General features: G+C 50.7%; 1 protein-coding gene across 2 annotated transcripts in view; it reads left to right on the forward strand.

Annotated features, from left to right (window-relative positions):
• Positions 1-24,545, forward strand: part of Dlgap3 (DLG associated protein 3) — a 40,769-nt gene extending 16,224 nt beyond the window's left edge. The window contains exons 4-10 of one of the 2 annotated variants that reach the window (XM_059254989.1): positions 2,774-2,987; positions 3,155-3,468; positions 3,847-3,932; positions 21,221-21,705; positions 22,562-22,653; positions 23,005-23,148; positions 23,666-24,545. In XM_059254989.1, coding sequence (XP_059110972.1) covers positions 2,774-2,987; positions 3,155-3,468; positions 3,847-3,932; positions 21,221-21,705; positions 22,562-22,653; positions 23,005-23,148; positions 23,666-23,884 — 1,554 coding nt within the window. In that variant the 3' untranslated portion in view covers positions 23,885-24,545. The remainder of the gene's footprint in view (positions 1-2,773; positions 2,988-3,154; positions 3,469-3,846; positions 3,933-21,220; positions 21,706-22,561; positions 22,654-23,004; positions 23,149-23,665) is intronic. The other variant, XM_059254990.1, reaches the window with a different exon arrangement.
• The last annotated feature ends 386 nt before the right edge of the window (positions 24,546-24,931 follow it).

A 24,931-nucleotide genomic window follows, 5' to 3' on the forward strand; every position in this document is an offset into this window, starting at 1 on the left:
TTCATATTCTGATTTTCCAGGCTCCTCTTTGCATTTGTCCCCTGGGGACTGATCTTGCTTTCTTGTGAGCTCAGCTATGCATATAAAACAGTGCTGGTTATGTTTCATCCAGTGTTGCGGACTGCTTTGAAATGGGAGGTGTTTCCAAAGATAAGCTAAAACAAATAACATCAGGTGTCCAGGATATTGCCTGGCCCCCAGCTGGACCCACCGACTCTAGCTTGGACAGTTTCCAATTAGACCCAGACAGAGTATTTTCTCTCTGTGGCTTGTGTGCTTGGAAACAGCTGGTGACTCTGACTCAGGCTGAAGTCAGGCTGAGGACCTTATTTCCCAAGAGGACTCCTTTTAACTCTTCTGCAAGTGGGTATTGGAGAAGTCGGGTGGAAGTCCATGTAGGGGTAACAGGGGTATTCACAGTAAAATGTTATCATTTGATAATCATAAATAGTACAGGTCATCTCGTGGACCATGTTCCTTGGAGTCTATGTGTCCCTGTGGTTTCCTTGGACCTGATTTTTGTTGGGATCAAGTCACCTCCTGGCTAACCAATCCTGTTGGAAGATGGGGACTGCTTACTTTCCCTCTAACTATTTCCTCTGTCTGCTTTGGATGGAGTGCATTCTGAGTATATCTGTGGGTGGAATTTTAAGGGCTCTGGAACCCCTGGGACAGAGAAGCCTCTCATTCTGAGTGGTCTTGTCAACATTATCCAAGACACTCTTGCTGCTGCTCATAATAGTAGCCAGTGTTTATTGAGCATCTACTGTGTGCCTCGTGCTTTACACACAGAAGAGGCTAGAGGTAAATGCAGGGCATTGGAGTTTCAGAGATTCCTTCCATCTCGGAGGCCCCAACAACACAAGCCCAGAATACCCAGAACACTAGAGTTAGCTCAGCTCTCCTATGCTCTGGGCATAGGTTGGGTAGTTTCAGTGGGGAGGGCCTCAAGTCCAGGAATAGCAGTTAGTTTAGCTCCCGCATTTCAGGAGGTAGCCTGGCACCTGATGTCTTTGATGCCATGGAGAGGAGGACTGAACCAGGTACAGGAATCATGGGAGAGCTGCTGCTGGGGACATAACTGCTACAGGATCTAGAAGCTGCACAGTGTTTGGACTTCTGCACACTGGTAATGAAGTTGCTTTGGGAAAGGCCACAGGAAGAAGTCCAAAGAGTTCTGTGTTATTCCTTGGGTCTACACGAGAGTCTCTGAGTATCTCCAGCAGTTTTGGTTCTAAGTATCCAGGCACCAAAGCAGAGAGTGGCATCTCTAGCTTGAGGGCAGGTTCCACAACCCAGGATATCCTGATGACCAGCCACCTTTACAGGGAACCCACGAAATAAGGTGTTGCAATTCAGTTTTACTGCCTGCCAGATGTGCGCCCTTGGACAGTTTGTCTGCTTCTTTGAGCCTTCATCTGCCCGTTGGTAGATGGTGCTGGAGGTGCCTGCTGTAGTCAAGGCAGAGAGTCTAGAGGAATCAAATCACTGAGGAGGCCAGGTCAGGGAAATACTGATCTGCCTTTTCTCCAGGGACCATGCTCCTCTTTCAGGTTTGTGACTACAGATCACTGTGGTGACACGAATCTTTCCAGGGAGGTATCACAAAATGCACTCGCTGTTATAGTTCCCCTGGACTGTTTTTGAGAACCTCGTCCATGACTCCGTCCAGTGGCCTCTGCACAACCCTCAGCAAGGGGTTTGCTCTTGGGCTCAGGAACGGCAGTGTTGTAGTTCTTATGAGCAACTGGCCTGTGCGTACCAGGCAGCGCTGGGACATCCACGTGCCACTGAGGGGTCATACTGTGCCAGTGTCTGCTCCAAATGCCTTAGGTGTCTCTATCAGTCCTCTCAGTAGCCCCAAGCTAGTGCCGTTAGCACTCCCATTGGACAGGTAAGCAAACTGAAGCCCACAGATCTTCATATTTCCAAGCTACACTTCTAGGAAGTGGCAGATCTTGAGTCTACATTGTGGCCCATGCAGGAATCTCCAGGCTTTGGCTGAATGGCAGCCCACAGTCAAGTTCATATCCATGCAGAGTGATGTTTGGGTTTTGTACCTGTGCTGTGTTACAGACGTAGCCATGAACGTGAGGACAGGGCGGTGGTCGTTGGATTAAATGAGAACCGTAGTTAGTAGGTGTGTGTAGCAGGGAGAGGCTTAGGATACTTGTAGGTTGGTAACTTGGCTCTGTTACCCATCAGTTCCCAACCTGTCAGTTCCCAACCTGACTTTTGGCAAAGGTCTCTTTACTATTGCTTTTAATCAGTTCGTAGCCAAGCATGGTGATGAACGTAGGTGATCCCAACACTGGAGAGACTGAGGCAGGAGAATTGCTCTGAGTTTCTGATGCCAGCCTGCATGACAATGAGCTTGGTCTCAGAAAAACAACAAACAAACAAAGCTAAAACAAAGTCATAGTAATAAGTGTTTACTCCAGTAGACTGCTCTGTGCCCAGAAGCTGTCCAAGAGAGCAGATATTAGTTCCTGGTTCCCTCTGCCAGGATCAAGTGAGGGATGGGACTAGGTGGAGGGGCAAATGTGGAGGTCTGGAGTCTGGTGTACAGCATCCCTGAAGGGAGGTGTAGGTAGGCGATTGTGTGTCTAAAGGAAGAATGGACCAGAGTGGCCCCAAGGTAGGCCTGGGGAACCTCCTGCCCTCAAATGGAGGAGAGTTGTGACCTAGGTGTTCTTCAAAGCAAAGCAAAGCTCATAGTTGACCCCGTCCTATCCCATCATCTCAATAAAAGTCCTCCTGGTCCCCTCCCCAGCTCAGCGAGGAGTTTAACCAGCAGCTGGAGGCCGTGTGCGGGTCCGTGTTTGGGGAGCTTGAGTCCCAGGCCGTGGACGCCCTGGACCTGCCCGGCTGTTTCCGCATGCGGAGCCACAGCTACCTCCGGGCCATCCAGGCCGGCTGCTCTCAAGATGACGACTGCCTACCCCTCCTTGCTGCCCCTGCCTCTGTCTCAGGGAGGCCCGGCTCCTGTAAGTATGTCTTCTCTTTGCCTGGGCCGCCAATTGCGTAGATCGCTTCTCTCTCCGGGTCGGATTAGACGGGAAGTGGTCCTTGGCCATAGGGTCCTTTGTACCACGTGGGTGTGGCAGTGTGGGGATGACGGGCAACCATCTCCATCCTGCATCCCTGTTTGCAGCCTTCAACTTCAGAAAGGCCCCGCCCCCCATCCCGACGGGAAGCCAGGCCCCACCCCGCATCTCCATCACCGCCCAGAGCAGCACCGACTCTGCCCATGAGAGCTTCACTGCAGCAGAGGGCCCAGCCCGGCGCTGTAGCTCCGCGGACGGGCTGGACGGCCCGGCCATGGGCGCACGCACCCTCGAGTTGGCACCGGTGCCACCCCGGGCCAGCCCCAAGCCCCCCACACTCATCATTAAGACTATCCCTGGCCGGGAGGAGCTGCGGAGCCTAGCACGGCAGCGGAAGTGGCGGCCGTCCATTGGGGTGCAGGTATGGTTGGCAGTAATAGCTTTATCCAAGGTTCTGGCCCTAGTGTCGTTGGGAACAGATGGAGGGAGACTGAACGGGACTTCTGCATATACAGACCTGTAAACAAACAAGCAAACAACTTTTTCCCGAGCTGCAAGTAGACCCGTCTCGGTCACTGATGGATGAGACTGCCTCTCAACAGTCCATCGTCCTTTCCCTGGTACCCTGGGCCGAGGGCTGAGCGGTGCCCAGTGGCTTCCGTCTTGATACTTCCACTCTCTTTTGTTTGGGAATCGCCAGCTAGCTTGGTGCACAGCCCCTTGTGGCCGTCCTAGTCCTATGTGGATCGAGCGTTTCTTTGGCTAGCCACAGCCACTGACGCCTCCACCCTGACTCCAGGTGGAGACGATCTCGGACTCGGACACCGAAAACAGGAGCCGAAGAGAGTTCCACTCCATTGGCGTTCAGGTGGAAGAGGACAAGAGGTGGGTCACAGTGTGGATCTCTCGGGTATCCTTGGGGGTTGGGGACGAAGGGAAGCCAGGCCTGTGTAAAGTGTCATGTCTTTGCTAGCCCACTGTCCGTGCACAAGCTGGAGGTGACATGTGCGTGCGTGTGTGCGTGCGTGCGTGCGTGCGTGTGCGTGTGTGTGTGTGTGTGTGTGTGTGTGCGCGCGCGCGTGTGTACTTCCATGTAGAGGCCAGAGGTCAATTTTAGGTTTTGCCCCCCCCCTTTTAATTAAAGAAAAATGTGTGTGTGTGGCGGGTGGGCGGGGTGGGGGGGCGTGGTACCAATGTTGAAGATTTTCACCTTCCATCATGATTTGTGGGAATCAAACTAAGGTTATGAGGCTTTTGTGGCAAGCGCTTTTGCCCACTAAGACATCTCACCTTGTTTTCTTGAGACAAGGTTTCCCAATGGCCTGGTGCTCACCAATTAGGCTAGGCTGGCTGGCTGGCCACCGAGTCCCAGGAATCCTCCTGCCTCTGTCTTCCCAGTGCTGGGGCAACAAGCGCATGCCACCATACCTGGCTTTTTTCACATGGGTTCTGGGGGTAAAACTGAGGCCCTGATGCTAACATGAGAAGCGCTTTAGCACTGAGCTATCTCCCCATGCCCTTTTCCTGGGGAGCCAGAGTAGCTACGTGTTGTTCATGATGGGGTTGCCACGGTAGCCATCAACTCTACACAGAGTGCTTGAACTCCTGCCAGAGCAGGCGATGAGAGGCTGCAGGACAGATGCAGTGGTCAGGGGAAGGGAAGGGGCGGTGGGGGGTGGGTTATAGGTAGGTGCGAGCAGGCCTCCAGCCATTGTCCTTTAATGGGGATAACAGGATTCTGCCAGTCCCTTGTTACATCCTGCGGTGTACAAGTGTATGAGCTCAGAAGAAACAAACAAACAGGAAGATTGCCTCTCGTGGGTCCCTGGCAGTTATAACAACTCCTCCTCACTTGGCTCGCACAAGCATTTAACCAGCGGGGGGTACCTATTATGTGCCTGAATCGGTGGTGAATCAGAGACACTAGAATTGCCAGCAGCCACTATTCTGGCATTAGGTGGCCTCAGAAACATTGCCTCCTTAATTTCCAGCTGAAGAATTAGCATTGTGAGCTCTGGAGGGAGTCCTGGAAAGAGTCCTCTCTGCTCTGGGAAGCCTGTAGGGAGACACTTTCACTAATGACCAGGTGGCAGTGCCACGGTGGCCCTATGTGTCCTCTAGGCTGCAGTGACATCAGGCTGGCGGGCCCGAGTATGGTGGCAGGGAACCTTCTTGGCAAAGGGCTCTGAGGGCTTTTATGGCAATCGAAGTCATTAAGGCCATATCCATGGTGGGAACGACATGAGAGCCTTCGTAGACCCCCTGATAGCCGTTCCCAGGCACCTTGTCGGGCTTTCCAACCCTCCCAGGGTTATTACAGTCTCTGGGAACCCCTGGATTGGCCTTGTCTGAGTGCCTGGTCAAGTCCTGGGGTTCCTAGGGAGTCACTGTTTCTGCCCACTCCTACTACTGTAGCTCCGTGAAGCACCATATGCTCCTGGGATGTTAGGGTGACAAAAAGCTGCCCCATTGCCTGGCCTATTCCGGCAGGTGCTGTCCTCCAAACCCTTAATATGCCATGAAAATTACAGAACAGTGGCATTGCATGACAAAGTCCATTTGCAAACCACGAGAGAAGTCAGAGTCCTGCGTGGATACAGCTCTGTGCTCCCAGCCTCCTTCCTGACTTCCACGCCTTTCCTAAACCAACCCACAAGTCTTCATTGGTTCCCTGGAAGGCTTTTTGACTCCTCATTCAGATGGTTGCTACTGGAGAGTGGTCCTTCATTCCTTCGAAGAAGCCGGAGTCCTGCAAATGGTGCAGCAGGCCTTTGATGAGCACATTGCCACCCAGCCGTTCACCGATGATGTCAGTCAGCAGATAGTTACTGAGCATTTGGTGTGTGGCAGCTCCTGGGCTGTGCATCAAATGCTCTGGAAACTGTCAAAGATAAGACTTTTGCCTCATAGAACTTACGGGCTAGAGGGAAATCAAGACAGGGTATACATAATCCACAATGAAAAACAGTATTCTGTGTAACGGTATAATACATAAAAGAAGGGGTAAAGTGAACTTAGTTCAAGTGGGCATGTGAGGAGCACACTGGGGTGATGTTGGGAGCGAGCATTTGGGGGAGAGGGGATAGCGTGCTGGGAGTGGAAAGACTTGGGCATGTGTTGGGAACTGGGGGAAGGGTCATGTGGCCAGTGTGGAGGGAGTGGGCAGTGCTGGGAGTTGGAGAATGCCGGGGCCAGGTTGTGCAGGACATAGGCTAAAAGAACTGGGCTCTAATTATACGTAATGAGTAGCTATTAAAAGGTCAAAGGAACAGCGTGACACGCTTTAATTTATGTTTACAAAAGAGCATTAAGTACTGAATGGAGACTTTCTTCTTTTTTTTTTAAAGATCGGGTCTCACATATCCCTAGCTGGCCTAGAGCTCACTTATGTAGCTGAGGCCGACCCCAAGCTCCTGATCCTCCTGCCTCCAGTTCCCAAATTCGGGAATGACAGGCGTGTGCCACCATGTCACGCCTGGCAGTAGATGGAGAATGCGTTTGAGGGAAGAAATAGTAGAAATGAGACTGATCGGGGTGAGTTTCATGATGCAGGAGGGTGGTGGGTGGTGTTTTGAACTCTGCTGGCTGTTACATCAGGCCTTTCTCCTATGGTATTTATAACTGGCCACTGCTAGTGCACGCGAGCTGTTCAGTTTTGGGATATTGATTTTGTATTCAGCAATCTTGCTGACCCCTTATCAGGTCTCAGGTTGTCGGAGAATCGTGATGGATTTTCTATATAGTTAATCAATTTCTTCAAGTTAGGATATTTTTTTCAAATCTGTATTTGAAATGTTATTTTTTCTTTGCTGGATGTGATGATGAATGCCTGTAACCCCAGCACTTCGGAGGCAGAGGCAAGCAGATCCTACCCTTGTGGGTTCAAGGCCAGTCTAACCTACATAGTGAGTTCCAGATCAGGCAGGGGTATATAGTAAGACATTGGTTAATTTTTTTTTCTTATGATAATGTATTGAATTATATACCGTGTTGAGTGGTAGTGGGCTCATCCCATTCCTGATTTATGTGTGTGTGTGCGCGCACACGTGTGTGCATACACACACAAACTTGCATGTGTACAATCAGAGGATAACTTGCAAGAACTGGTTCTCTTCTTCCATGTTGTGGGTCCCAGAGATCAAATGTCAGGCTCAACAGGGCCTTTATCTGCTGAGCCATCTTACTGGGCCTGAGGTACACTTTATTTTATGTGTCTGGATGTTTTGCCTGCTTTGTATATCTACATACCACAGGCATGCAGAACCCCTGGAGGCCAGAAGAGGGCATCAGATCCCTAGAACTGTAGTTCCAAATGGTTGTAAGCTGCCATGTGGGTGCTAAGAGTCAAACCTGGGTCCTGTGGAAGAGCAGCTAGTGTTCTTAACCACCGAGCCATCTCTCCAGCCCCCCAGGATAGACTTCTAATGATGACATTTGTAACAAATTTTAATAGGTACCATTTTTGTCCCTTTAAGAATTCTCTTCTATTCCTACTCTCTTAAGGGTTTTAAAAAATGAAAATCCTTGGGCTAGAGAGATGGCTCAGGAGTTAAGAGCACTTGCTGTTTTTTCAGAGGACCCAGGTTCTGTTCTCTGTACTCATGTGACAGCTCTCAACTGTCTATAACTCAAGTTTTAATGCCTTCTTCTGACCTCTGGGGACACCAGGCACATTCAAGTAAACACTCATAAACATGCAATAAAGTAAATAATTATTGAAAGAAGGAAAGAAAGCCAGTTGGTGGTGCACACCTTTAATCCCAGCACTCAGGAGCAGAGGCAGGTGGATCTCTGAGTTTGAGGCCAACCTGGCCTACATAGTGAGTTCCAAGACAGCCAGGGCTGTTACACAGAGAAACCCTGTGTAGGGGGAAGGAAAGAAAGAAAGAAAGAAAGAAAGAAAGAAAGAAAGAAAGAAAGAAAGAAAGAAAGAAAGAAAGAAAGGAAGGAAGAAAGAAAACCCTTTATCCCCCTCCTCCTCCTTTTTTTTTCTGGTGCTGGTACAAAAACCTAAGGCCTTTGCACAAGCCAGGCAAGGCTCTACCACTGAGCTACATCCTTATCTTTATTTTTTTTTAAACATAAGATCAAACTTGAATTTGATTGAATGTTGGGAGTCTACTGAAATGATCTTAGACTTTCTTTTTCCACGTGGAATGTAATATAATATATGAATAAATTTTCCATGTTGGTCTAGTCTTTCAGACTTGGAATAACCTCTGCTTGATTTTATTGTGTGCTTAGATTAAATTAGGCTTTAATGGGGTTTCAATATTGTCATAAACAATTGCACTTATTACTTTAAAAAACCCAGCTAGCCTTGACATAGGTAATGCAGTGTCAGGACCCTAGGGTCCTTCTCATTTGTTGCTCTTCCACCTTCATGTATTACTTCATATTAAAAGAAACTGAAGTTCAAAAATTAGACTTATCGCATCTATACTCTTAGCAGTTGGAAGAAGGGTGGGAGGACGATGTTACTGTCTTCTTTTATAAGAGACTTCCTGAAAATTGGAACACTTTCATTTATACTGTATTTGTTGTAACTGCATCACATGGAGTCACCTAGCTGCAAGGGAGGCTGTGAAGTATCGTCTGTAACCCAGGAAGCAGTGTGCAAGACATGAAGCACACAGCTAACAATCAGGGCTTTTTTGGCTAATGACAAAACCGAAAATGGATATATGGAGCCTTAGCAGTTTTTCTTCTTTCTCTCTCTCTCTCTCTCTCTCTCTCTCTCTCTCTTTCTTTCTTTCTCCCCACCCCCACCCCAGGCAGAGTTTATCTGTGTAACAGCCCTGGCTGTCTTGGAACTTGCTCTGTAGACCAGGCTGGCCTTGAAATCAGAGATATCCGCCTGCCTGTGACTCCCTTAGTGATGAGGTTAAAGGAGTGTACCACCATTCTTGGTTGCCTTAGCAGTCTTAAAAATAAGTCTTCCTATGTTAGTTTTTATATAATTACATTTTTGAATAGTTATTGCTTGAAGATTGTAATGTGTTCATAAGTAATGTTGACCTACTGTTTTGTTTTGTTTTTTTTTTGTCGGAGCTGAGGACCGAACCCAGGGCCTTGCACTTGCTAGGCAAGCACTCTACCACTGAGATAAATCCGAAACCTCCAGAATTTTTTTAGATATGATATCTTGTAGCCCAGGTTGGCCTTGAACTCTGATCTTCTTGCCTGTATCTCTCAAGTGCTAGGATTACAGGTGTGTGCCACTATGCTTGTGCCATAATTTTGTTTCAGTTGTTATTCAGTTTAGATATGATGCTCATGCTAGACTTTTTTTTATTATTTTAATTTTACATTCATTGGTGTTTTGCCTGCATGTGTGTCTGTGTGAGGGTGTCAGAAGCCATAGAACTGGAGTTACAGACAGTTGTGAGCTGCCATGTGGTTGCTGGGAATTGAACCAAGGTCCTCTGAAAGAGCAGCCAGTGCTCTTAGTCACTGAGCCATCTCTCCAACCCTCATGCTAGACTTCTAACATGAGTCTGATAGCTTCCTCTCTCTCCCTCTCTCTCTCTCCCTCCCTCTCTCTCTCCCTCTCTCCCCCACCTCTCTCTCTCTCTCTCTGTGTTCTTAGAAACAATCTTATAAAGCAGAGGTGACCATTTCCCTAAGAGTTAGCAAAAGTTGCTTATAAAACTTTCTAGTCTAGTGCCTTTGGGGGAGGAAAGAAGTTTATAAGTTATCTTTAGTTTATTTAGTGGCTATTAATCTATTCTGGATTTATTCTATTTTTCTTCTTGAGTCAGTATTTTTAAACCATTGTATAAAAACGGACAATTTACAAAATGTGTGGCACAAAATAACCCTTCCTCTTGCTATTATAATGTTGTAGATGTTCATTCTTTCTCTATGTGGTTTTTATTTTTTATTTTTACATTCCTAATACTACGTTGTCTTAGTCACTGTTCTATTGCCGAGAAGAGACACCGTGACCAAGGCAATTTATAAAGGGAGGCATTTAATTGTGGGCTTGCTTGCAGTTTCAGAGGCGGGTTAGCGTATGAGCATCATGGAAGGGAGCATGGTGACAGAGAGTCAGGCAGGCTGGCCAGCCTGCGTGGTACTGGAGCAGTAGCTGAGAGCTTTACATCTTGATCCAAAGGCAGCAGGCAGAGAGAGAGAGACAGAGGGGGTTGGAACCCCTGGGACTGGAGTTACAGGTGGTTGTAAACTGCCCCTTGGGTGCTGGGAATTGAATCTGGGTCCTCTGGAAGAGCAGCCAGTGCCCTTTGACACTGAGCCATATTTCTAGGCCAATTTCTTAGATTGTTGAGACATTCTCCATCATGCATACATACATATAATAGATGAATATATGTGTGTGTGATGTATCTCATATATAATTAGGCTTATAAATTGTAATTCCCAAATGTTTATCTTCCATTTTCTTGTTATGTTTAATTCACAAGTTCAGGCAGAGAGGTGTATGAAAATATCTCACATAGGCTGGGCATGGTAGCAATCAGGAAGCAAGGCCATACAGATCGCCTTGAGTCGGAGGCCAGCTTGGTTCACATAGCCAAATCTAGACCATCCAGGGCTACATAGTGTGACCCTGTCTCAAAAAGAAAGAAAGGAAAACAGATTCATAAAAGTATTCCAGGAATTTGAAGCCATCCTAGAAAAACAACAAGACCTTGTATTTAAAAAGAAAGGGACAAAAAGGCAGAGGCAGGTGGATTTCTGTGAGTTTGAGGCCAGCCTCATCTTCATAGCAAGTTCCAGGCCATCCAGGGTTACATAGTGAGACATTGTCTCAACATAAAATTGATAGCACGAACCCTCAATTTCTTCTAGGAACACAATTAGTCAGTAGTTCCCTATAAACATAAACAAGAGCCTTGGAATACTTTATTTCATGGAGCTTTTTTTTTTTTTTCTTTTGAGGGTGGCCATTCTGAGGCAGGGTTAGCCTCAAACACACAGCAATCGTCCTGCCTCAGTCTCCCATCTGCTGGGATTATAGGTATGCTTACCACATCGTCTTCATTCCCTCTTCCTAGCCTGCCTGTAGGCTTGAGTAGCGTTTTAATTATAGCTCTTCAGAGGGCTGAGCTAAATCAGCCCCTGTGTCTGTGTGGTCTGATGGTGCAGGTTCACAAGCACACCTAAATGACTTGTGTGTGTGTCTGTCACTGCCCATTCCTTCCTCGGGTACTCCATTTCCTCCTCACTGGGGGACTGCTGGAGCTTTAGATCCACTTGGAAATGAATATCTCAGCTTGAAGTTTCTGTGTTTCCCTGGTAGAACACACTGGAGCCCCACATCCCCATACAAAACATCTTTCATGTTCTCATTTCCCAGCATCCTCCTTCCAGGCTGCCTGCCTGAAACACTAGCATGGGATTTTTTTTTTTCAGTCTACGTTTACAAACAAAGCTGACCTCTTTGGCTGTTGGCTTTGTGCGGGAGATCTCCCTCTAGCTCCCCATGGTGTACAGATTTGGGGGTCTCTCCTCTCTCCCTTCCTCAGCCTTCCCTTCTAGCCTTCAGGATATGTCTGGCCTGACCCTCCTGTGGCTTTCTTGGCTTAGCAGTCCTCTCTCCACTCAGGTTTGAAGACTGCATTTTGTTTCTGGAACCTGAAGCGGTCTCCTATTTCCAAGCCTGGCATCGGAGCCGAAACACCTTTCTGATTTTATTTTCTCCGGCTCTCCTAGGTGTTTGGGTGTGGGTGGGTGCTTCCTACAGTCTTTCTTCGGTATCGGTCAGTCATTTTCCATGAGGCCGAGAGCAGCCACCACAGGGAAAAGGGGATCCAGTGAAGGAGCAGTTTGAAGGAAAAGGGAAGCTGGGGCAAGGCCAGACGGACAGGGAGTGTGGTGTGAGCGCTGAGGTCTTGATGGTGAGCGTGTTGGAGGAGAGACGGTGAAGAACTGAGTCTCTGGGACAGGTGATCACACTGGGCATTCAGAGTGTGACAGGTGGGGACAGGGCAGATCTGGCCCACCTCTCTGGCCGGCCTTCCTTGCTTGTCTGCCGAAGGCACCCTTTGTTGTACACCTGCACAGCTCCTGCCAGCCCTTCTGTCCCTGGCACGTTAATTCTGACTCACCACACACCATGCCCCAACTGGTACCTAGAGGTGAGCCATGGAGTCCAGTAGCCCTGCTCGGCAGACTTCCAGGCCTCCCTCTACCCACTGCCACCCATTTTTCTGGATTCTTATCTTTCTTGCTTCCTAGTCTGCACTTTGGTTTTAAAAACTGCTGGGCAGCGCCAGGGAGAGGGATGCTTGCTATTATCAAATCTCACAACCCGAGTCCAGTCCCTGGAACCCATGATGGAAAGAGAAAGCCAACTCCTGCAAGTTGTCCTGTGACCTCCATATTTGCACTGTGACATGCATATACTAAATAAATAAGCAAATAAATGTAGAACTAACATCGTCCGTTGGTACACGCCCTGATGGCTTCTTGGGTGGAGTTCCGATATATTGCCTCTCCTTTCTGAAGCTTGTCTGTGGATGCTTCCAAGTTGCCCATCACTGGGACCAGTCTCTCAGTGCCATCTCCTCTGACCCTCTCCATTTGCTTACCAGGTTACTGGATCCCTGTTATACTTGTCAAGTACTGTGTAGGTACCATGCTACCAAGATGAGCAGAATCAGATGAACCCCTGCCATTTGAAGCTTAGCCTCAGGATGATCGAGACTCTCACAGAAAACAGAGTTAGAAGTTCCTACCGCACTTGTCTTCCCAGACCCAGATGCCTGGACCCCAGTCAAAAGAGTACAGCATGGGCAGAAAAGCTATTCCTGGGACTTAGGGGACCAAAGAAAAGGTGATCTTTTTGCTGTTATTCTTGTTATGTTGAAATAGGGTCTCATGTAGCCCAGGCTGACCTCAAAATTCTATATCCCAGCACCGGGGAGGCAGAGACAGGTGGATCTCTTCTAATTGAAGACTGGTCTATCATTGTACCTCCCCTCTATGAACCACACCCCCCCATTACACTCTCTTGTTCTTCCTCCAACTGTCCCTTTCCTCCCTTCAAACTGTCCCCACTCTGATTTAATGTCATATTTGTCCATATGTATGTGTAAATATATACATGTGCATATTTAAATCATGTTCCATATGTGAGAGAATTTGAGGTATTTATCTTTTTTTTTTTTTTTTTTTTTTTGTGGTTTTTCGAGACAGGGTTTCTCTGTGTAGCTTTGCGCCTTTCCTGGAACTCGCTTTGGAGACCAGGCTGGCCTTGAACTCACAGAGATCCTCCTGGCTCTGCCTCCCGAGTGCTGGGATTAAAGGCGTGCGCCACCACCGCCCGGCCGAGGTATTTATCTTTTATCTCTACCACCCTCTCTGTTCTCGTCTTTCTCCCTTTAAACCCCTTTCCCCCTACATAGTCCCTCTTCTACTTTTATCACACACAAGGACACGAACACACACATGAACACACACTCACACACACACACACACACACACACACACACACACACACACACATCCAGATTCTGCACCTTAGAAGAACGGGCTATTTCTTGAGTCTGACTTATTTTGCTAACATGATGGTGTCCACTTTCTGTGATGTCAGAATTTCACCTTCTTCATGGCTGCCTGGAGAGGCTCTTAACTGACCCTTGTGACCTCTAAGTCTGCCTTGCTGGACCCTGGCTTGAAGTCTTGGCTGCTCTCTTAGAGAGGAGCTTCTCCAGAGATTGGTGCACTGACGTGTTCCTCCCCCTTCTCCCTGCCCACTCCTCTCCCACTCCCGCCACCCTGCTGCCAAACTCTCCTGGCAAAACCCTTGCCAGTTTGTGGGTACTGAATGTTCCTTGGATGCTCTATCTCTTGGGGTAACACAATTTCTGCCCAGAGAGCCACAAAAGGGCCAACTTCCTGAAGTCGCCATGATAACGACTTCCAGGATTACCAGGAACTCAATCATTGTTAGCAGAAAGAACTGGTGTGGGGGCGGGGCGGGGGGAGGGCCCTCCACAGCCTAGTTAAAGGACCCAGAGAGGAAATATGATGCATTGTTTTATATGAGTGGTAAATCACAGCAGAGGCCATTTCCTACCTGGTGCTTACCGCTGGTGAAGACCACAGCAATGGCTACCAAGTCCAAAACCAAAGAGGGACCTAAGTCCTGGGCTTCAAGACCTTGAAGATTCATGTTGTTTTAGGATTAGGTTTGGGTGTGAGTTACAGAAAACCCATGAATGACAGTGACTTAAATATGGCAGAAGTTGCTTTCTTGCTTGCTTGGGTATCCAAAGGGTTGGTTGGTGTCCTACAGGCTCAGAACCCAGGCTGCATTCTCCACAGGGTATCTATATCGTGTTCCAAAATAGTTGTTTGAGGTCTAGTCATGGAGTCTATATCCTTCCTTTTTTTTTTTTAGCAGTGTGTGTGTGTGTGTGTGTGTGTGTGTGTGTGTGTGTGTGAGGTCTAGGTTAGAGAGGACAGCTTGTGGGAGTGGGCTCTTTCTTCTACTTACATGGTAGTCAGAGATCGGCCTCCTGCGGTTAGGCTTGGAGCAGTACCTTTACTAAGTCATCTCACTGGCCTACTTTTAATAACACTCCCACTACTATGGCTTTGTGCACGCTAGGCAAGTTCTCTCCGACTGAACTACATGCCTGGCCCAACACTTCCTTTCCAAGAACACTTTCTAGAAGTTGTAAGTAACAGTTCTGCTTGCATCCCACGGGCTAGAACTTTGCCGCCTAGCTCTACTGGTTATAAGGGAGATTGGGAAGTGAATTATTATCCAAAGTGGCCACCTGTCCAGCTTAAAATCATGGGATTCTATTACTGAGGAAGAAAGGGAGAATAGATGTTGCGGATAATTGACACTCCCCACCACCCTTGCAGCCAACCAACCAATCGGCCACCCAGCCAACAGTGATGTTTGAGGAACTGCTCTATTTAGTGAAAGAGACGGATATGCAAATAACGGACTCCAGTGCCATGTGATGGGGAGGATAAAGGAGGTTTTGTTCCGAGTGCTGCAGGAGAACAGATGGAAATGATCAACAGCAATCAGAATAATTAATGACTACAATGGCCGAGCTGGGGCCGCGCTGCTACGCTGGGCTATTGTGTGCGGCCAGCTCCTTTTCTCGGCCGGCGAGAGCCACAAACTTCCCTACTTCTCCACAATAGCTCACACAATGGCAGGCCAGGTGCTGGCCCTTCTTCCCATACATTATCTCCCAGCTCTGGGGCTGGTACTGCTGTCATTCTCACTTAAAAGATGACAGAACAGGCACGAGCCATCCAGCTGGCTTTGGAGCCAGGCAGTCTGGCACTAGAGAACCCAGATTTAACTCCTCTACTCTGCTGACACCCCAAAACAGCTCATTCTCCTTCCTCCCTCCGACCCCCACAAATCTCCAGCAGGTAGCCTCCTCATGCACTTCATTGTGATGACTGAGGCCATCTTCCGGGACCTCGGTTTACTTCCACACCAGCTCCTAGCTTGCTTGTATCTCTTCTCTCTCCTCAGATTATCAGCCCGGCCTCAGTGGTCCGACAGCTGATTGCTGTACTATCCCTAAGGATGGGGAGGCCTGGGGTTGGGATGAAATGACTTGAGGTGGCCTCTGCCTGGTTTGGGTCACTGTTCCGTCTCAGGAAATCACTTTGCCTGTTAAGGGTATCTTTTCTCACCTGTGAGAAGGGATGATGCTGTCACCCTGGTGCTAGGGACATTAAGTCATGTTAGGTGATTAACTTAGCATATACTAAGTGCTCAGAAAGTGTTAACCGTCATCCCATGCCCCACTTGGACTGTTTCCCTGTCTTTGATTTCTCTTTACACATGTGTTTGTTACCCATCCCTGCCATGACAGGTGTGGTAAATACATATTTATTATCTTACATTTCTGGGGCTCAGAAGTTGTTCCTAGATTTACCTGGGCTAACAGCAAAGTGGTGGCAAGACTATGTCCCTATTGAAGGTTCGAGGAAGAATCTATCTTGTTACCTTTTCCTGTTTATTCTCCTTTTTATTTTTGTGATGCTGGGGATGAAACCTAGGACCTTGTGCATGCTAAGCAAGTAGTTTTCCCCTGAGCCACACACCCAGCCATACATCCATTTGTTTCTTTCCTGTGTTTTTCTTCCTCCGCCTCCTTTCTGGGCTCCCTCTCTTATTAATAAGGACCCATGTGATTAAGTTGTACACATCTGGCATGGTACTCTTTTCTCATTGCTGTTATAAAATTCCTAGCAGAAGCACCTTAAGAAAGGAAGGCTTTTATTTTCTCTGTGGTTAGGGGACATGGTCCTGCTGGGCGGTGGTGGTGCATGCCTTTAATCCCAGCACTCGGGAGGCAGAGGCAGGAGGATCTCTTGAATTTGAAGCCAGCCTGGTCTACAGAGTGAGTTTCAGGGCAGCCAAGGCTACATAGAGAAACCCTGTCTCAAAACACCAAAAAAAAAAAAAAAAAAAAAAAAAAAAAGACATGGTCCTTTATGGCTGAGCATGAGGCAGTTGGTCATATTGCATCCAAGGTCAGGAAGCTGAGAGCTGAGTGCCCAGCATGAGAAGATGCTCAGCAGGCTTTCTGCTCCTGTTCGGATTGCTTAGGGTAGCTCTGTTCCCCTCAGTGGAACATCTCCATAGCTGCCCTCACGGACACACCCAGGGGTGCGCTTCCTGAGCAATTCAGAAACCCAGCCAGGCTGACTATTAAGATGAACCATCAAATCTGGATAATCCAGGATAGTCATCTCATCTCGGGATCCTGAACTTGGCCAAGACCACAGAGTCCCCTTTGCCATGGGAGGTGGCGTACCTCCAGGTTCCAGGGATCAAGAAATCCTTTGGATACCATTGTCTCACATGCCCCCTCAGATTCCCCCCTCCCCTCAGGATATGGCTACCTAGAGCCACCCCAAAACCAACCTCTCTTCCTCCCGTGGGCATCCCCCTTACTCCTGCTTGCTTCTCAGACGCCATCTTTGATGAGGTTGTTTTAACTGGTTTCCCCCACCTCCTGACGGCCCATGCAGTCAGCAGGGACAGAGCCTCGGCCAGCCTTTCGTTCTCAACCAGCTGCTAACTCTCGTTGGCTGTTTAGACCTCCTTGAGGTCTTCCTCTCCTCTGTCTGCCTCTACACACTCCTCCTGGCTTAATGGTTTTTTTTTTAATCTTAAAATTATATTTATATCTGCTAGGCAGTGGTGGTGCACAGCTTTAATCCCAGCACTCGGGAGGCAGAGGCAGGCGGATCTCTGTGAGTTCAAGGCAAGCCTGGTCTACAGAGGGAGTTCCAGAATAGCCAGGGCTACACAGAGAAACCCTGTCTTGAAAAAAAAATCACATCTATCTCTGTGTGCATTTGTGTTTGTGTGTGTGCTTGTGCATATATATGCATGTGCATGTCCACCTGTGTGCACCACGGCACATGTGTGGCTGTCAGAGGACAATTGAAGGAGTTGATTCTCTCCGGGCACTGTGTGGGCCCTAGGGCTTGAACTTGGGCTACAATCCTTGGCAGCAAGGGCTTTTACCATCTCAGTCTCTCTCCTCCTGGCTCCCACTCCCCATCCTCTCTGGTTCCGTTCTCTCTCTGTGTTGCCCTGTCCCCACCTACCTGTGAAGTGTCCAGCTCTGCCCAGGGTCTTGGACCTTTGATCCAGTGCTCTTTCTTACTGTGATCTTGTCCCACATGAACAGCTAGTTCACAAGGATGGCTGACTCCTGCCCACCCTGTGCAAACATGACTGTTGGCTGGGAGCGACAGTGAAGACCGTGCTTCACCGAGCCCAGCGGCTCCCCAGCTCCCTCAGCCTTCCTTGGGGTTTATGCATTGAGAGAGTTCTCCGAGGAAAGGACTTAGAACACGAAGCCTGGGGCACTTTCCTGTTTCTGTCTGAGGTGGTGTGGAATCCTCTTGGGACTTCCCAGAGGTCAGATGAAGGCATCAGGGCCAGTGGAGCAGAAGGGCAGAGTGTGTTTCATGGGGAGGGACACCCTAAGCCATAGTGTGTTTCATGGGGAGGGACACCCTAAGCCATAGTGTGTTTCGTGGGGAGGGACACCCTAAGCCATAGTGTGTTTCGTGGGGAGGGACACCCTAAGCCATAGTGTGTTTCGTGGGGAGGGACACCCTAAGCCATAGTGTGTTTCATGGGGAGGGACACCCTAAGCCATAGTGTGTTTCGTGGGGAGGGACACCCTAAGCCATAGTGTGTTTCATGGGGAGGGACACCCTAAGCCATAGTGTGTTTCGTGGGGAGGGACACCCTAAGCCATAGTGTGTTTCGTGGGGAGGCAATTTCCAGGAGGAAAACTTTGCTTTGGGTCACAGTTTCAAAGAGTGCAGGCTGACATTGGGCAGCAGGATGTCCATGTGGCCCGTTCACTTATTGGCAGATTGAGAAGCAGAAAGGCCAGGCCTGCGTCAGAAATAGAAAGGTCCTCAAGGCTCACTCTGCAGTGACCCACTCTGGCTAGTTAGGTCACAGGTCTCAGAGGTTCCACAACCTCCCAAACCTCGTCAACAGCTGGGGGCCGGTTGTTCAAACAGGTAAGCCTGTGGGGTCATTTAAGACTCAAAACTCTTACAACAGGGAAAAGGGTTGGGATGGTACCTCTTCAGAAATGTAGCTGCTGGAGAAGCCTACTGTGACCGTGACCTCTGGTGTTTGCAATCGCTAGAGCTTGGAAGGGGCCACGGGCCAACTGTAGCTCAAAGGCACAAATATTTATAGGGAACCGAGGTGTGTCCTGAGAGTATAGTTAGACACATGTGGCTGTCACCAGAAAGAGAGACTAATTAATCAAAACGGTGGAGTTGCTTTAAATGCAGGAAGACTGCTGAGCAGGCCAGGAACTGAGGAGTGATCTCGGGGGCGGACAGAGGACTCACAGGGGCTTGAGCAGAGACTAGTCAGGGAGCGAGAATGAAAACAGCCATCTCAGGCAGGGGAATAGCATGCTCAGAGGTTGGGAGTCAGAGGATAATCTATTTAGGGATCAAAGAAGATGGAGAGAGGAGGAGGCTGAAGATGCGGGCACGTCCAGAGAACAGGGGCTTCAGGTCAGTGCTGGATGGAAGTTTGAGCTATCTCTTGCTGGCCGTGGGGAGTCATGGGAAGGGTTTGGGGCAGGGGAGTGATTTAGAAGAGGTTATCTTTAGGAGGACTACTCCAGTCTTGGGGTAGACTGGGCAGTAATTGCTGGGTCCCAGATTTTAACAGACACAAGATATAATTTTCGACAGAGGAAATAAATACCTTGGAAATATTGTCCCATTCCTGTGGTTTTATATGTGTGCATATGTATATTTATTATGTATATGTACTTATATATAATACAAATTTAATCAGACTATTTGTTGTTATTTTAGATAGGGTCTCACTATGTAGCCTGGCTGGCCTGGAACTCACAGAGATCTGCCTGCTTCTGCCTCCTGAGTGTGCTGGGATTAAAGGTGCGCTTCACCACCACCCAGGGCTATTTGACTGTATTTTACATGCACCGCACACATATTAGATGGCCTGGATGGAGAACTTCCCTAAGGCACACACTGACAAAGTTAGCGTTAAGACTCAGGCGAGCTTCCTGGTCCAGGGCTTTCCCTTCCTCTTTACTATACTAAGTGCAGAGGTATCTGAAAGGGGACCAGGCCAGTAGTCAAGGTGAATGGTGCCCAGGGCAGATACCAAGGTGAAGGTCATGTGGGAGCCAATGAAAGTATGTTCTCTCTCCTTTCTCTGGGTGGGGGTGGGGACATGGGGTTCGTTGGAGACTGCACATGAGTGCATCTCTCTTTCCTGAGTCCTGCAGCATCCTTCTGGGCCTGGTTTCTATGGCAACAGGCTCCCAGCAGGCAGCCTGCCAGCTGGAAGGAAGCAGGCAGGCAGGCTTGGAGAGAAGGCCTGGGCCACAAGAGGAAGGTTGAAGTTGGGGGGGGGGGAGCATAGGGGGGATGGCTAGGAGAGTCTCCTGGGAAGCTGGACAGGACCCTGGAGATGTCTCATGAGACCTCCTTGCCTTTTAACTGTGTGGAGGTGGAGGTAGTGAGGACCCAGGGTCCTTTCCTTTGAGGTTCTTGAATTCCCAGACTACTTCAACTTCTGTTCATCTTTGACAACACACCACACACACACACACACACACACACACACACACACACCAAGCCTGACTCCTACTTCTTATTGTCTGGCCCCAGCCTCATGCTTCATAGTGCCCATTGACTTCTTTACAGAAAAGAGCCCCTACTCTGAACTCTGAGTGGGAAAAATGAACAAGGCCAATTGACTTTCTGTTTTGCATAGAATTTGCATATAATTAACTCAAAGACAAGAAATTTCCAGGCCCTGTGTCATTCCTGCCAACAGCTTAATTCAGCTCCACTGGCTCTGGCAGACTGTCTGGCCAGGCTCTGGGCTGAGCCATCCGGGGCCCCAGGGCTGAAGTCTTCCCTGCTGTATTCCCCCTCCAGGCCAAGCTGCTCCCAGGCATTTCTTCCGTTAGCTGGGGCTGTCCTGGGTCCAAATCCTGGTTCTGGCACTCTGAAGCTGGATGACCTGGGACATCTTTGGGCCCCATTTACTCACTTCTCTGTAGGCCTAGGACATGCTGGATAGCCACTGTAAACACGCAGAGACGTATCTTTTCTAGAAATACTGAAGTGCAAGCTGGGTGTGGTGACTCAACCCCTAGAATACTAGTCCTGAGGAAGTGGAGGCAGGCAGCTCACTAGAATACTAGTCCTGAGGAAGTGGAGGCAGGCAGCTCACTATGTGTGTGCAGCCGGGGGACCCATGGTGAGTTCCAGGTCAACCTGGGTACAGAGTGAGACCTTGTCTCAAAACAACAAACCACAAAGAAAAGTAACACAATGCTTCTGCATTCCTAGTTCAAGAGCTACCACAGTCAGGAGCCCCACAGCTGGCTTCTGCTAGGTCAGTCTCTTTACACGGTGTGTTCCAGCGTCTCTTCTGGTCATAGGTACAGGTAGTTAAATATTTCGACTGTCACTGCTGTTCAGTGGAAGTGCAATAGGTAAGTATATTCGGTACCTACCAGCTGCGAGGGCCGATTGATTTTTGAGTGTGTGCATCAGTGGCTAGAGTTTTGTATTGTAGGTCTCTCATCTTCCTTTTTTTTTGCTTGGAGTTGGGATGAGGGTGGTGACCTGGGGTGACCTGAGCAGGAGCAGAGAGGACAGGCATCTCCCTCCCACAGGCGGGCGAGGTTCAAGCGCTCCAACAGCGTGACAGCCGGTGTGCAGGCAGACCTGGAGCTGGAGGGCTTGGCCGGCCTGGCCACTGTGGCCACAGAAGACAAGGCCCTGCAGTTCGGACGTTCCTTCCAGAGGCACGCCTCTGAGCCCCAGCCCGGACCCCGGGCCCCCACCTACTCAGTCTTCCGCACGGTCCACACGCAGGGCCAGTGGGCCTACCGCGAGGGCTACCCACTGCCGTATGAGCCGCCGGCCACTGATGGGTCGCCTGGCCCTACCCCTATCCCCGCCCCCGGCCCCGGGTCCGGCCGCCGAGATTCCTGGATGGAGCGCGGTTCACGCAGCCTCCCCGACTCAGGCCGCACGTCCCCCTGCCCACGGGACGGCGAATGGTTCATCAAGATGCTGCGGGCAGAGGTAGAGAAACTGGAGCACTGGTGCCAGCAGATGGAGCGTGAGGCAGAGGACTATGAGCTGCCCGAGGAGAGTGAGTCCACTGCCGCCCACGCGGGGGAGAGGGGCGCTGGCATCCTGTGCGTGGGTGCCCGGGCATGGGGTATCGTGGTGGGGGTCCCAACTGCAGCACACCAGCAGGCCCCTCCCTTCAGGCTTGGGCTTGCCTCCTCTTTGGTCCTTCAGTAGTGGAGCTTGAGGTTCCTACTGGCAACAGGGCATGATGGGAGGGGCGCCCGGAAAGGGACATCTTTAGAGGCCAGGGCTTGGACTAGGGGTGGGGTGGGTCATGACCAAGCAAAAGGAAGTGGCTACCAGTCTAAGTCACTAACTCCGTGAAGAACAATCTGTTCAGATCTGGACAAGCATACGGTTCCAGCGTGAGCTTGGTGGTGAGGCTGGGACCCACATGCCATTCTGATTGGAGCTGTTCAGAAGGGCTCTCCCAGAGGATGCTGGGATTCCTCAGTGAAAGATGTAGGGTTTTAACATTGTTGGAGGAAATGGGAGGTCCGCTTGGCAGACAGCCCTGTGACAGAGGGTATGCCCGTCCCCCTGAGTGCAGTCCGAGGGGAGCCAGTGTCAGGTTCCCGAGATGAATTAACAGTTCTTAACCAATCAAGGACGCATGTACTGATTAGTGACAGGATCTGGCCAGTGAATGACCATTGAGCTTGTGCTCTGGCCAAGGCTGGGAGGCGAGATTAGGGACCCAGGTGGGAGGAAGGCCATTCTCAGAGGGACCAGCACCTGGTAAACACAGGCTGTGTGGAGGAAGGAGCTTCATTGAGGAGGAGGAAGTCTTGGTGTGGTTGGAAGTTTGATGGTAGGATGGGCATCTCAAAGGGTTCACTTCCCGCCACCTCCTTGAGCCCGCTTCTGTCCTGCAGTCCTGGAGAAGATTCGCAGTGCCGTGGGCAGTACCCAGCTTCTCCTGTCTCAGAAGGTCCAGCAGTTCTTCAGACTGTGTCAGCAAAGCTTGGTAAGTGTGAGGGCAGAGCGAGGGGTGTGGATCTGGCAGGTGACCCAGTGTGACTGAGAAGTGGGACCAGGTCTGTGTCCCTGGAGGGGTGGATTGCGTGTGGCCCAAGACAGGTCATCCAGGGTGTCCCAGAGAAGCCAAAAGGTCAGACGTGTCTTGTTTGGAGTGTTGTGCCTCAAGGTGGAGCCCAGCGTTTCTGCCCAGGTAGGAGAGACCTGGGCACCTCCATCCCTCAGCCCATTCCCCTAGGCTGAGTTTCCTAACCGTTCGACTGAGTGTGGCTTTCCCTGAGCCTGCATGGGGTCAGACCTCCCTGACTGGCTGCCTCCCCTGTGTGTCCCACCACGGCAGGACCCCACTGCGTTCCCTGTGCCCACCTTCCAGGACCTGGCGGGTTTCTGGGACCTCCTGCAGCTCTCCATTGAGGATGTGACCCTCAAGTTCCTGGAGCTACAACAACTCAAGGCCAACAGCTGGAAACTCCTGGAGCCTAAGGTGTGTTTGTGGGTCCCCTCAGGCCAAGAAGCCACAGCACCAAGAACAGCTTTAGATAAGACAGCCACTGTTCACGCCACGGCTGCCTCCTCAGCCACCTCTGGTCAGCTGCAGTGTGGGGAGTAAAAGTAGATTTTTTTTTTTAAAGGCGATTTTCAGCCTTCTACTTGCTAGATTTACGTCTTAGGTGGGTTAGGGTTAGGGAGCCCTGGCAACGTTCCCCCGCCCCGCTCCCCAGCCTGCACGTGGGTGCTAGCTGTTGAGAACGGTTCCACCAGGGGGCGCTCGACCCCCGCCATCCTTTGGAGACCTGTACTGGGGCTTTGACCTTGTGGAAACACGTGCACCTGCAGCCTCGGGTCCCCGGGCCAGCCCTAGGCGCGGTCCCGTTTCGATCCACGCGAGTTCAGTCCCTCGGGGAGGGGGAGCTGGGCTGGGCCGGGGGTGTGGGGCGCGAATCGGGCTGCCGCAGCGGTCCGCGCCGCCCAGCTCAGCCGCGCGCACGCTCTCCGGACAGGAGGAGAAGAAGGTCCCTCCGCCGATACCAAAGAAGCCCTCGCGGGGGCGGGGCGTGCCGGTGAAGGAGCGCTCCCTGGACTCCGTGGACCGGCAGCGGCAGGAAGCGCGCAAGCGGCTCCTGGCGGCCAAGCGCGCCGCCTCGTTCCGCCACAGTTCGGCTACCGAGAGCGCGGACAGCATCGAGATCTACATCCCCGAGGCCCAGACCAGGCTGTGACCCGCCCGGGCCGCCCAACCTGGCCCGGGCCCGCGGTTTTCTACCCGTACTGTACACCCAGCGTCGAGGTCACTGTGAACGCGGGCTGCTCCGTGCGCCCGCCCTGCCGGCACCGCACGCCCCGGCTCCTGCCCGCCGCACTTTCGTGGGTTTTTTACCTTCCTGATCCCACGCAAAGGCGCCCGGGCTAGGCTGGGGGCCGTGCCTCTCCGCCCAGCGCCCCTCACTTGGAACTCCCATCTTCCTGGTCCGACGCTTTGTCCCCACCCTTCCCCCTCCCTCCATGGGCACCATCTCTGCCATTATTTTACACCCCACCCCCCACGGGCCAGGCCGGGCCGGGTCCCCCATCTGGGCTCTGCGTCCCCCCCACACCCCGCGGGGCTGGGCTTCGTGGGGATCAAGCTTCGTGGCTTTTTATGAAGAATCCCGAACCCCGCCTAGGAGCCCGCCCCACCTTCCCAGGGCTCCACCCTCAGCCCTCCGCCCACAGGGCCCAGGGACCACAGTGGCTGGACCAACCCAGGACCAGGGCGCCTGGGCCTCTCCCCTTTCCCACATCTGGGGAGGGGAGACAGGGGCTTCCCCTCACCACACCTGTGGCTGTTCCCACATCCCTTTGACTATCCCAGGAAAAATAAAACCGCAGAACTGCACCGGAGCCAGCTCTCTCCAGAAGAGACCACCTCTGTGGGGGGCTTGGATAAAGTGCGGGGTGGGGGAGAGGAAGAGAGAGGGCCAGGAGCTTGAGCACTCTTGATTTGGGGGTTGCCTGAGCCCTTACTGGGAAGGGAGAAGGGGGATTCTGGCGGTCACAGTAAGGACCTGTGCCTTCCTGGAGGGGTGCTGCTGGTGTGTAAAGGGGAGGGAAGGAACCTGTCCGTCCCTCATTCAGTCCAGGGCTCTTTGCCTCCTAGATCCAGAAAGGGAAGCCCTGCGTTTAGTACTTGACACACAGCACATGCACAAAGGGGAGGGGGGTTGAGGTTATTATAAATCAATGAATGCACACACGCTTTCCATGGAGGACAAGTACTCTTTTCTTGC

This window comes from Peromyscus eremicus, chromosome 2, assembly GCF_949786415.1.
Source record: "Peromyscus eremicus chromosome 2, PerEre_H2_v1, whole genome shotgun sequence".
Classification (NCBI taxonomy): domain Eukaryota; kingdom Metazoa; phylum Chordata; class Mammalia; order Rodentia; family Cricetidae; genus Peromyscus; species Peromyscus eremicus.